The 14341-nt window shown below is 49.1% G+C and overlaps 1 protein-coding gene across 1 annotated transcript in view; it reads right to left on the bottom strand.

The window, feature by feature from the left end:
- The window catches only part of LOC138447896 (uncharacterized), an 879976-nt gene that overhangs the window by 473900 nt on the left and 391735 nt on the right, over window positions 1-14341 (bottom strand). Inside the window, exon 9 of the mRNA XM_069604399.1 lies at window positions 13700-13820. Coding sequence (XP_069460500.1) covers window positions 13700-13820 — 121 coding nt within the window. The remainder of the gene's footprint in view (window positions 1-13699; window positions 13821-14341) is intronic.

The following is a 14341-nucleotide window of genomic DNA, read 5'->3' on the forward strand; positions in this document are numbered from 1 at the left end:
AACAGAAGCTAAGGCCTCGTCAAGAAAGAGCTCATCAGAAAAGACAGGAACTAGGGTTCAGACAAGATACAACACAGCCAGTAGTGCAACATGTCATCTCCAGGAAGAGGGCGGACCAACGTTTCCCCTGCCATGGCCAGCCTGAGTAACTAACAAAGGCTCCATGGATTTGCCCTGCTCTTTTGTTAGGCCCTGCAGCTGGTGCCAGTGATTAGCATACCAATTAGAGGTTACTTCAAACAGGTCCACATGGGGCCTGGCTGCAGAGATTAAAGGAGACAGGAAACCCCAACAACCTTTCATATGTAACTGTGTCAACCCGAAGCCAGCTCCTGCCCCCTGTATCATGACATTGAGCTGTCATGTCTGGGACTACGTGTTTAAAGTAGGCCACCCGACAGTGGGATCCCATTCATAAGGTATGAGAATGTGGTTTGCAGGAGCCAGAGAGTCTGGTCTCGCCAAAGTTTCAAGGTAGATCAGCAACCTGCCGCTTTAATCAGGAACCAAAGAGATCCATTAACCAGAGAGACTCTTTCATCAACAACAGACAGGAAGATGGGTGGGACTTAGTATCATATTTTGTCATCCCTTTACCTTTTCTGTTGTAAAGCACTCTGGTTATAACACAATCAGAGGTTTGTTGGTAGGGATGCCAGGATTGGTTCATTAATGTAGGCTTAGCCTACATCAATCCCTGTGGCCCACTTGGCTTTAAAAGAGAGCTGAGCCCCTCTTTGGGAGACCATCTGAAGACTTTGCAAGGAGTATCAAGAAGAACTCATCATTGGACCCTGGCTGAAGGTGCAGTCTGCCCGACATCTTCCATCAGTGAAGGAAGGCAAGGGCCTCCAAAGAGGGAAGCAAGATACCACCCCTAAACATATCCCAGGAAAAAGAGGGAGATACAGAATCCAGAGGACACTCTAGCCGCAGCCAGCACACAGCGTGCCCTGCTAAGCTCTGCAGAAAGCTTTATATGTAGAAAGCACCAGAAGGACTCAACCTACAACACAGAACACGAAAGCTGCCTGAAACACACTCCTCAGTTTTGGCCGTCCACCTTAAAGGACGACACGCGCCGATTGAGGAAGCTGGGAGAAGTGCCTCGACGAGCATCTACCGACATCTGTCTTAAGGGACATTTCCGAGCCAGTTGAGTTCCTCGAGCTACAACCTACTGCAACGCTGACTGTTGTCAAGCCGCAGTCGCATAAAGACATCCAAGACATCTCAACCAGTGTTTCAGAACCACCGATGAACACTGAGACGATTCCTGACCCAGAGGTGCTGTGTAGGCCAGCCTGCAGCCGCTCGTCCAGCTTCGCACGCAGAGCCATCTTGCCTCCTGATGCCCGCAGGTGACTCCCCTCGTACCTCTGTCTCAGAAGCCTGCAAAGCGCCCTGAAGCAGACAAGACCCAGTCAAGCACCAAGAACACCTGCAGCGCAAGGTACATTGTGGTTCTGTCCCCCTGGTCCTTCCCAGAAGGCCCCTAGAGACATTTTAAGACCCATTGCTCTCTTGGTGCTGAAACCAAGTAACCTTAAACTGTTGTGATTATTAGCCATACCATTGTCAGTATCCAGAGTGCATCCCTTTTTCTTCTTTGAAACTGTCTGTCCTCTGCATTCCACAGGGTGGGTTGTATTTCATAAGTGTTTCTAAAACTTTTTCTGTGATATAAATAAAGTCAATAACCAACGATCCACAACTTTTCGGAGATAAGCCTGCCGTTCGGTCCACATTAACAAAATTGGACAAAGAGGTTTATAATTTGTTTGTTATTCCAATCTGTTCAGATCCCTTCTGGTGTACTAGAGGTGCAGGGCTGATTGATGGTTTAGAACCCCATATTCACCCCTGGACCTCTGGCACCCCGGAAGTTGATTCGTAACAGGAAGGCATGACATTTCCTAAGATTCTGGAAATGTAGGTCTGCAGGGCTAAGCTAGACGCTTACTTCGGTCCATCCAAGACACACTCAATCTCAGGGAAGACAAGACATGAACTAAGATTCAGGCAATATATGACCTTAGGTTCAGCAAGCATGACCCTAAGGCTTGAGCACCAGCCACTGTTCAGTGGCTTCACATACAAAGAACCATTCAGAAGAGATGGACAATTCTTCATCTAGATTAACAAGTAAAATAAATGTTCTTAAAAGGACTAATTACTTTTTATAATAGGACTCCAAAGTATTTCATATATATTGGAAAGGGAAGAAAAACCCAGAGCGGACAATCAAAGAACTTTAAGAACAGTTAAAGCAGAATTGAATTTGCATGTATCTAGCTCCCCAAATTGTTTGATCCTCAAAACATTTTGTTGACTATTTTCTTTCTTTTCTTTTGTGCCGAGAGGAACGTGTGATTCTATCACCATCCTGCATCACCAACCCACCTCGCCTCTCTACCTATGAGGCTTAACCACTCTTGTCTGCATCCGCACTCTGGAATGCTCAGTCTGTATGCAACAAAGTTTGCTTTATCACTGACTGCTTTCACTCCAGATGCCCTGCCCTAGACCCTCTTGCTATCACTGAAACCTGGATTTCTCCATCTGACACTGCCACTCTGGCGGCCCTACACGATTCCAAACTGTCTTTCATTCACTCTCCTTGACTGACTGGCAGAGGTGGAGGCATTAGACACTCTCTTCTCGCCTCAATGCCTCACACAGCTCCACGTCCTCTCCTACCTCTTTTGAATTCACCATCTCTACTCTTGCTCTGCCTCACTTGGTTCACATCATCTCCATCTATCGCCCTCCTGGTCCCACTGGACCATTCTCTGTTGACCTTGGACAACTCCTTGATTCTGTTTCTACTAAACATCACCTCATTCTCTATGATGACTTTAACCTTCCCTCTACAGCCACCTCTCAGAAATCTGAACTTCAGTCTTTTCTTAGTGACCACGCTCTCCACTCTATGCATAACCTACCCACCCACGCAGGGGGTAACTCTTTGGGTCTCATATTCATCTCCACCTCTCAGCCACTAATACTACTGTCACACCATCAATATATGATCACTCCATTGTTTCCACCACCATCTCCTTTCCACCCTCAGAATGTTGCTCACCACTTCCTTCACCTATCACTAAAAGGAAATGTACACCTCATGCCATGCCCCCCTTTCTCTCAGACCTACAGTTCTCACTGTCCTCCTTCCCACCCGATGCTTCTTCCACCAACGCTGCCTTCTCCAGCGCCCAATCCCTACTATACGACTCATTCTCATCGTATGTCTGCAGACAGCACTGGACATAGAATAACTATAAGTGAAGTTTGACAGGTGTAAAGTGATATCATGAAGAGAAGAGACGAGGGTGCACTGAAACGATATAGGAATACTTAAGAATGAAGATGTGACTGAAGTGACAAAGTGAATATATATGTGAATACGAAGAAATCATATACATTAAGAAGATAAGTAACCAGAGATGTAGTAGATGTGTATACACAGAAACGCAAGGTAGACGAGAGATATAGGAGCTTTCTGTAGTAGAAAATATAACGTGAGTAATGCAGCCATGTAGAGGAGCAGGTGGACGCATTTTCCCTAACTTCTGCCCCCTCACCGCCGTCACACTGGAACAGCAGAAGGGCCATGTTTTATGCCAGTGCCTCATTGAGTCTATGAGAGACGATGTCTACTCAGACAACCGTATCGAATGTACCCTCCTACTGAAAGTGTGGAAGGATGTCAGCACGCACCTATGGACATCATGGATCGCTGAGTGAAACCTGATGAGGGCAAAGTGATGTCATAAAGAAGTTATACGAAGGCATACTGTAACGATATGTAAATACTGAAGAGCGACAATGTGATTAAAGTAATAAGAGAAACATGTGTGAAACGATAAAGCAATCATACATGCAAAAGAAGATAAAGTAACTAGCTGACCAATAAGTGTTAATATGCAGTAACGCAATGTAGAAAAGATACATAGAAGATTTCTATAGAGGAATATATAACATGGCAAGGACGGCATTGTTGGAAACTGGACGCGGGCTCATGTAAATATTAAATTCAACTACCTCAGAAGCCGATCAGGGTTGGAGAGTCAGGAGACTCTAGAAGAGCTTCATGTGCAAAACAAGGAGGAGTCGATGTTGGTTTGGAATCAAGGAGGCTATTTGTAATAGAGACAGCTGCAAAGCACAAAGGGAGGCTGACGGATGAGTCATGACGAAGAAGAAAACATCTGCAAGAACCAATTATTGGGCAATTAAAAGTGTATAAAGTCTATGCAAGGTAGAGTGAGCAAGTCTCTAGAGGGCAAGAGGAGCAATGACACCCAGCGTAATTAAAATTAAATAGCAGTAAATAAGAGGCAGAAATGGATGAATTTGTGGTCTCTTCACATGTGGCCCAGAAGTCGAAAACATGGGCTATTCATTATGCCTCAAACGAAGATAACTATGTGCTATCACGCCTTTAAATGTCCTAGAATAGAGAATAGGCTACAAGGTCAACTACAGATGGAAAACTTCAGCTCATGGCCGATCTGATGAGAGATGGACTAATTGGGAAAGTGGGGAGTACTCTGAGGTGATCCAAGCACCTGGGTTCGTTTTGCTTACGTGCTGCTAGCCGAGTCGAACGTCCAAGGTTGGGTGAGAATGCCAACCAATCAGTGGGCCCATGGGGCAGCCTGCTGTACAATGTTGCACAGACAAATCCACTGCCATTTTGTTTGCTATAATCGGTATTATACGTATGTAGAAGTAGCTCAAGGGTTGTCTTACAGATAATAGACAGCCAATGAAGTACTAACCCGTATACCTTCTATACGTAGATATGTTCTCCAATCCAATCCCTCCTGCTAATAGGTTTACAGTTTGCCACGTAGGATGACATCATAGATGACGCATATTGGTTATAAAACCCCTGTGTAATCAAGTTTGTGTGTGATGATCCTGCTTTATTAAATTGAGAATAAAGTAGTACTGTGCCATATTCCTTGAGACTGTCTGGTTATTTGGTCTGACATTTTATTGGTAATTCCATCTAGCACAAGAGATGCCTTCAGGTACTAGAGCACAGCCATGTTGAGAAAAGGGATGTGTCTTTGTGTAAAAGTGAGAGAGAAGTCTGAAGCAGAGTGACCAAGGCTGCAGAGCTGACAGGCACTGGAATACACATTTATGCAAGAACAAATAATATTTGTTTGGCTCAGGACCAAGGATGCCACAGCAAGAAGCAACTGCAAGGCTTGAAAGGAGTCGGAGAGGATAAGCCATGTATGCAGGACATATTTCTTTTAGATGAAGAAAAGGAGTAAACATTTTCAAGTGTCAAGTATTGCATAATTATAGATGCAGAAAGCATATGCAGAGTGGGGCAACCAAGTCTCCAGAGATCGAGGAGAGTAATAGCACCTAATATAATGAAATCAAATAGCACTAAATAGTAGGGCAGAATGGACAAAATCATGGTCCCCTCACACGTGGTGTAAGACCAGAAAACAAGGCCTATTCATAAAGCTCCAGGTGAAGATAGCGATGTACCTTCACCCCCTATAAAGTTCAGAGGAAGAGAACAGTCAGCAAGATCAACTACAGAGAAGAAGCCTTGGCTTACGGCCCAACTGATGAGAGATGGTAGGCCAATTACCTAAGAAAGGCACTTGTCTGACGTTGTTCCCCTGCACCTGGGTTTCGTTTTGCTTACGTGCTGCTAACGAGCCTGATGTCCAAGGTTGGAAGAGAGTGCCAACCAATTATGAGGGCCTATGCCATGGTGGACTATACATTGTTGCAGAAGCCAATCTGCTTCTGCTTTTCTGCTATTATCTGTATTTTACGCAGTTAGAGGTAGTTAAAGGCGTGCCTACCAGATAAGGGGCCTCCAATAATGTCAATAACATCTAAATAAGCTATACGCATATATGTTCCCTTAACGAAAGCCTCTGCCCGATAGGTTTTTACTGTTTGCCACAAAGCATGACATCATAGCTGACATACATTGAGGAATAAAGTCTTTTGTGTAATTGCTCGCCAAGTGTCCCTACTTTATTAAACTGATAATAAAGTAGTATTTTGCCATATTCCTTGAGTCTGTCCAGTTATTTGAGCCTGAGATCAGTTATTGTGGTAATCCCATCCAGCACTTGGAACGCTCCAGGTGCTACAGCACACAGCTCTCAGTGGTATGCTGAAGGAAACTTGGACATGCATCGTCCGATGCTAAAGAGAAGCTCAAAGGCAGCTTTTGATGTGCACCATTAGAAAGGAGAGGAGGCACGAGAAGCCGAGGTGGACGCTAGTAAATGAGAAAAGTGCGCTCACACTCGTCCCAGCCGAGATAAAGTATCAAGAGTAAATGAGAAAAGTGACAATCATTACTGGAGCGCTCACACTCTTCCCAGCCGAGATAAAGTGTCAAGAGTAAATGAGAAAAGTGACAATCATTACTGGAGCGCTCACACTCGTCCCAGCCGAGATAAAGAGTCAAGAGTAAATGAGAAAATTGACAATCATTACTGGAGCGCTCACACTCTTCCCAGCCAAGATAAAGTATCAAGAATAAATGAATATGAAGAGAGTGAGAATCACTACTGGAGTGCTCACACTCGTCCCAGTCGAGATATAGTGTTAAGAGTAAATGAGAAAAGTGACAATCATTACTGGAGCGCTCGCACTCGTCCCAGCCAAGATAAAGTATCAAGAATAAATGAATATGAAGAGAGTGAGAATCACTACTGGAGCGCTCACACTCGTCCCAGCCAAGATATAGGCCCTCATTACGACCCTTGCGGAAAGCGACTGACCGGAGCGCCACAGCGTAAATAGCGTTTCCGCCATTGCACGAAGGAGCAAAGTGCGGCCCATTCCGACCCATCGGGCACGAGCACCACGCCACGGCGGAAGTGCAAAGTCCGCGATGGCGGAAATGACCCCAAAACGGCCCACACCGCCGCCGTACGGCGCCCTAGGTGCAATACCGCCACCCCTCTTAGCGGTCACCGCAGTGTGCGCCTACCGGAAAGTACGGTGACCGGAAATATACGGAAACGGAAGTGAAAACATGGGCCCGGAACGGGAAACATCCCGGCGTACACCTATAAAACCACTAAAACCACACAACCACTAAAATCACTACCCTGAAACACACCCCAACCCGTCACCCACCCTAGCGAAACCAAGACAAAGGGGAAAAGTAGCGAAGAAAGCGTGCGACCGCAAGCGGCAGGTCCACTTCTCCCGCGAGGAACTCACCGTGCTAACAGAGACCCTCCAGGAGAATGCTGCCGTCGTCTTCTCCACGCAAATGACCAGAACGGCACTTGCAAACAAGAAGACCATATGGGCTCTGGTGGCACAGCGGGTAAGTGCGGTGGGGACCGCACCCCGCACCCCACAGCAATGCCGCAAGCGATGGGACGACCTGCGGATACGCGTCCGCAGCATACTCTCTGCCAACCGCAACATTGCCACAGCCACCGGGGGAGGTCCTGAATCACCCATCAAGTTGACCCCCTGGGAAGAAATCTGTGCCTCCACCATCGGAATGGACAGCATAGAGGGAGTCGGAGGGATGGAGAAAGGAGTGCAGACATCCGAAGATTCAGGTAGGTGTACCAGATAAAACAATGCCAAATCCACACAGTCCATCCATGTGAAGTACCATGCGTCCACATAGTGCAACAGAAACACATGTCCAGGAGAACGGCCACACACATCGGCCTGATAGCGCACGTTAAAACCCACAATAAATACATAAATAATTAAAAACCCCTAATACACGCACTACACGTGCAGCAGGCACACCCTAACTGCAGGCTGCCAAACAACTGCACCCTCACTCCACACACAAATCAAAGCACCTCCAAGGACCCGACCCAAATCACCCTCAGGTACCACCCCAGAGCATGTGATACAATGCCATTCCAATTCCCACAGACCCATCATTAACCCTCGCCCTCCTTTACTCCACCACAGGGTCCGATCCAAACGACGAGCTACAGGACACCCCTACCAGCACACCTGCAAAGAGGGCCAAGACCAACGGCCAGAGACCCTCCACCTCAGCTGCACGCATCAAGACACGGCAGCAGCACAAATCAGGTGGCAGCACAGAGGAGGGAACATCAACAGGCACCCCAGCAGCCAGCATGCCCACAACACCACCACCACAGGTCCCCCCAATGGATGCCACAGAAGGCACTGCCTCTGGTGGCAGCAGCACCATAGGTGACACCCCATTGATGGCAGCATGCTCCGACACAGAAAACGGGGATGTCGAAGTCAGATCCATCCATGACCTGTCCCAATCCCCCTGTCTGTCCCATCCCGTACAACATGAGGATACCACGCAGGGGCACCCACAAGACAACGACTGGCCATCCCCCCCAAGCCCTGTGGCAAGGCAACATGAGGACAACAGCCCCTCTGTGACACCCCCGCAAATGGGCATGGCCCAGCAGAGGCAACAGTCCCTCGACCAGTTAATCGTGCAACAGCAGCAAATGGCCACGCTCCTCAAGGACCATGCCGATGAATGTGGGGGCACTAAGGCTGACATAGAAACATCAACTGAGACACTTAGGGCAGAAATGGAGAGAGGCACAGAGACGCTGAGGGCACAAATGGAGAGTAGCACCGAGAGCCTGAGAGTCCAAATGGAGAGAAGCACCGAGAGCCTGAGGGGGGAACTGCATGCGACGTCCAAAGACGTATGTGCCGAACTTGCCGCAGTGCGCCGTGTGCTCACTGAGCTCTCGCAAACCCTTAGGGACATGCATGGACGTGAGCAGGCAGACACATCATCCGTTGCAAGTTCCGTCCAGGGCAGCCCCCAACGTAGATCTGGAAGGAACCTGCGCTCCACAGGCAGGGGTGCCCCTGATACCCGCAGAGGGGGCTTGCAATAGCGACAGCCCACTGACAATGAGCATCTTTGGACACTGGTGTTCGGGGGGGAGGTAGGAGGGTGGAGGGGGTGTGTTGGGCTCACTTGGGTGGCGGGTCGATAGGGTGTTCAACATGACATCACATATGCCATAAAAAGTGCACGATCAACCAATGAGATGTGTGGACATTGATCTGTGTGTACTAGGCCATCATAGGCGTACAGTCCATATTGTGCATGTCCCAGACACACGCAGTGCCACGAGTCCCGTGTCCATGTATCAGCCACCAGGCGTGAGTACTAGAAGCATGCATCAATGAGATGCTGACGAATGTCACGGGCCTCCGGTGCCTCGCAGACTCCATGAGGTGCAGCCACATCCCCACCCTCATCATGACCATCATCAGGTGCTTGCAGTTCTGCGTCAGGGGGCATGGGCACATTTCTACGTACGCACATGTTGTGGAGCATGACACATGCCATGACCATCTTTGCAACCTTCTCATGGCGGTACAGGAGTGCCCCGCCAGACCTGCTGAGGCAGCGGAAACGAGTCTTCAGTAGGCCGAATGCCTGTTCTATGACTACACGGGTACGTGAGTGGGCATGGTTGTAGTCCTCCTCATGCTGGTCCCGTGGGTTCCGGACTGGTGTGAGGAGCCATCTCTTCAGTGGATATCCAGCATCACCTGTATGTGGACGAGAAACGTATGATGTGGAATGCCATTGCTACGTACGCACACCCCCCCCCCTTCCTGCCAGGTCATTGCCAAATCACATTCCCCACATAATCATGCATGTAATGAGACTCACCGAGTAGCCAGGATCTGTTCCCTGCGTGTCGCTCCATGTAGCGTGGTATTGTAGAGTTCCTCAAGACCATAGAATCATGGGTTGATCCAGGGAATCGGGCACAACAATGTGTAATGATCCTGTTGGAGTCACACACCATTTGTACATTCAGGGAATGAAATTGTTTTCTGTTGCGGTACTGGGCCTCCATGGCATGTGGGACGACCAATTCCACATGGGTGCAGTCGATGGCACCAATGCAACCCGGTATGCCGGCAAGTGCATGGAATCCCACTTTTGTGTTGGTAATTTCCTGCTCCGAGCGTGGTAGAGAGATGTAGTCGTCTGCGTGCTGCAGGAGGGCATCGAGCACTTGCAATAGTGTCCGTGAGAACAGTGGCTGAGAAATGCCATGCAACTGTCCGACTGTGTGCTGGTAGGTGCCTGTGGCCAGGAAGTGGAGTACAGACACCACCTTCAGTAGGGGTGGGATGGCGGTTGGGCTATCTATCATGCTGACAAGGTCAGCCTGTGTCATGTCCACAATGGCGGCTATGGTGTCCCGGTCCAGACGGTAGAGGGTGTGGATCTGCTCATCAGTGAGGTTGAACGGATTTGCTCGGAGGCGTGGGATTGCGGGCTGCCTGCGTGGTGGTAGTGGCTGTGCTGGCGGCCCTTGCTGGCCCTGCCTTGGCCTCCTCCTCCTCCTGCGTCTCCTTCGTGCGGCCGGTAGCAGTTGGTGTTCGTCTTCTTCTTGGAGTTGGAGTAGTTGCAGTGCTATCAGGTCCCCCAGGGCCAACATCGCGAGTCCTGCCGGTAGCATTTCGGTGTGGTTGTGGGAGGAGACTGGCTGTGCAATTTATGTGTTTTCAGGCTGTATGGCCTCCACCTGTGGTGATTAATTCCACCTGTGCAAGCTGCTCTCCCCTTTGGCCGAGCACGTCCCGCGCACAACGCTGCAAATCTGGGAATGGCATCTTGCTATTGCAATCATGTATTTGTACCCGATGGCCGTGTAACATTGGTTGACATGTTCATTCTGCTGTGGTCCCATTGTTGCACATACTATCTGTGCAGTCGCGAACAGACTTGTGAAGGGTCAGTGGAACGTAGTACTCGAGTAACGGTGGGCCCTCATGCATCACTTTACCGAGTTGCAATGACGGGCGGGGCGTCCCATTTGTGGGTGAAGGCAGTTGCCATTTTCACACACAGCCGCACTCGATGGAATAATTAGTGATTTCAAACGGCCACAGATGCCTTTTCGGCGTGATGTTGCAAATGTGGAATTCCAAGGGCGGCGCTTTCGGTTTCCAGCTAGCGGCGAGGAGATGCCCACAGGTCTGACTGCAAATATAACGTTCTGTTGTTCAATGTCCTTGAGACAGGGCCCATGGCGAGGAAGCAATGATTGATATGAATAGTTTGGGATGCGCAATTGCTACGTGGGCGATGAGGCCGGCCGTTCCCACATACATGTTACTTCACAACACTGGAATTACGGGCTGGGGCACTGTGGATTTTGCAGGCTGCATAACGCACAGACTCAATGGATGTTTCTAATGTTATGTGAGTAATTATTCAGGCGTTTTGATTCCGGGATGAGGGAATGATGAATGGATGCATGGGCAGGTGATTTGATACAGAGTTTGCCATGTACAGGGCTTCTTGGGATCTATCCGCCTCCCCTACGCTATGTGATGCAGGGCTGCCATGGTGGGACCATCGTCTATCTGGCCTTGTTGAGCCCTCCCTGTCTCGACACGCCCTCAGACACTTGTGTCCATGCACATTAACATTCCCATCTGATGGATTCTGTTTTGACAGACGCATGCACAGGTACACTCATTTGTGATGGTGTTTGCACCTCGATATAGATGGTTAGGAGTCGCAAGTGGTTTTGGGGTGGTGATGATCCTTTGGAGTGGGCTAGCATGCATATGGCTGTGGATTTCGTGTGATCATTGAAGTGAGTAGTTGGAATGTAGTTCTGATGGCCATTCTGTTCTTTTTCTTTTCTTTTGGTTGACAGGTATCTCCTCCCCTTTTGCCACTGCCATCTGTATGCCACTCCTGCAGATGGGTTTTACTCCCGACACCTGCTGCTTCGTGTTAATCAGTGGAGCAGCATTACGATCTTATGGGACGATCGCCAATGGCCCACATGCCCTTACGCAGTACTGGTGGCTCGGAGCAACATTTCGGCCTTTCAGCTGGACTAGTGCCTCCCCATTGGGACGGCCCTGCGGTTCTGTGCGCTTCCATGTTGCCTTTTCGTACGTGAATGTGGCTCTGTGTACCATGAGGGAACAGGACGACACACAAGTAGTGGCTGGTCATTTCTTGCGGATGCAGCCCACAATGGTGATTGGTGTTTAGGAGTTCATGGCCTGATGGCTGTATGGGCTTGGTGGCTTTGATGTGCATTAAATTTCTATTCTGATTTGGCCCGTGTAGCGTTTTTCTTTGCAAGTGATGTGGCATATGCCTATTTGGGGGGCGATGTATTGTGAGGAGATCTGCATTGGGTTCCAGCTTCGGAGTTTAGTTGCGTGGTACTGTACTGGGCGCGTTTGCCTACTAAGCCCGTGAGGTCAGGGATGGGGGCTGCCAATATGACAGTTTGAATGTTGTCATGCTCAGGGGCGGGGGATTGGGTTTTGTGTGACAGATGCCGGTCAGCCAGGTGGACTGGTGGAATGATGTGATTCTCGGAATATGGCTGGTCACAGGTGCCTGTGTTTGCGTGCGTTTCTTGGTGGGGCACTGTGGTCATGTCCATTGGGATGGCTTCTGTATTCGTGCCATCTGTGCCCTGCAGCTCCCATTGGCCCCTCTTGTGTTTCTTTTGTTCGTTGCCATGCATGGGTGACTTGTACATTTCAATGGTTGCATTGTGGCTTCATTGCACCTACGGGGAGTTGTACTTTGTGGGCAGGGAGCGGTGTACAGGCACTCAGTGGGGCCGTTTACGGTTGATTCGCGATGCCGTACTTCTCACCATGGCGGAATGGTACATTACGCCATGCCTGATGGCGTTAGGTACATGTCCGCTAGGGTCGGAATTGGCGTACCGTTGCGCCATGGTGGTGTTTGCGGTTTCGCATGGCGCGCGCGCGCGTGCTTGGTGCAGTTAGCGTTGGCGTTCACTACGGTGTCGCTAATGGCTTCGTACTTTGCGGTGACGGGTCATAGTCGCACCGAGCGCTATTCGATGGCGGTATTGCATTTCCGCCATCGTTTTCCGATTTCCGCAAGGGTCGTAATGAGGGCCATAGTGTTAAGAGTAAATGAAGACCAAGAGAATCAATATAGGAACACTCAAACTTGTCCCAAGCAAGATAAAGAGTGGGCATTGAATAAGAGGAAAATCTTAAATCTGAATGAGGAGAAAGGAATAATCTTGTTCCACGAAAGGAAATGGACAAACATTACTAGACTAACACAAGAAGAGAACAAGAAAGAAAGAAAGAGTATTCGAGTGAAAGAGACAGTTGAAACCTTGAAGAACCCAGTAACCGAACTGTGTGATTTAATAAAAGTAGTTACCAAGAACTATCTAAGGAGCTTGCTGGATAACCAGCCCACAGTTGAAGGGAGTCATTCTCCTGTACTTTTGTTGTTCTCACAGTGTAGGGTTAGGATAGGTTAGTTGGACAGTGGTCTGATCTTCATTTGGGCTCTCACTGACGGCTGACGAGCACCTTAGTTAGATTTGCTAGGCAGGGAACACCCTTAGCAGAGGGAACAGTAGGAGGCTTCATCTTTCCTTTAATAAACACCAGCAGTGAGATGGAAAATCAAGCATGACACAGAGGAGTAGTATAAAGACATGGAAAGTGTTCAGGCATGCCACATACACACATGAGTGACATAGCTGAGTAGTACCAGGATATAGAAAGTGAAGAGGCATGCTGTGTGCACACGTGGGACATCTATAAAGGACAACGTGTAAAGCCAGAAACACACAAACTGCGACGGTCCTGGCCAAAAAGCCACACAGGCAGAACAGATACAGATTTGGCGGGAACGGGGCAACACACATACCTGGACGGTGGAGTTTACTGCGTTCAGGTGCTCGAGCTGAGCAGCCATGCTGTGGAGGACTCGCCAGCAAGCAGGCAGGACATCCTTCTCCCCTGTCAACAGTGCTCTGGAAGCCATGAGTCTATAGGAACAATGAAGGGCACAGACACACTGGTATTCAGTTTCAGAAATCCCAGAGACCCCAGAATGAGACTCCAACTCCAGGGAAACGGCACTTCAAGCACACGATCCAGGAACTCCAGAATATGAGCAGGGACGTCATTTGGGGCAGCCAGGGGTCGCAGTTTGCAATCCCTGGGAACTCCCTTGAGACCCCAATTATTTAAAACAATTAAAGAAATAAAAATAAAAGGAAGCTCCTGGTGTAGTGGGGGCCCCATCAATCAATGCAGTACGGTGGGGGGGGCACCACACTACATCTGGGGAGACCATGGCCCAGTTCTCACCCATCAGGATGAAGGAAGTTGCTCGGTTGACGTTGGAGCTGACCGTGGCATGTGGCACATGTCACATGCCACGTTCAGCTCCAACCCCTTCTCGCTCGGCTTCCTCGCAGCTCACATAGAGGAACAAGGAAACTCTCCCAGCTTCCGGTTCCTTTTTGTTGAGCCTGGTCAAGGGTGGCCTGGAAAGACGGGTCAA

Source organism: Ambystoma mexicanum, chromosome 3q (genome assembly GCF_040938575.1).
Source record: "Ambystoma mexicanum isolate Mex_15411 chromosome 3q, UKY_AmexF1_1, whole genome shotgun sequence".
NCBI lineage: Eukaryota > Metazoa > Chordata > Amphibia > Caudata > Ambystomatidae > Ambystoma > Ambystoma mexicanum.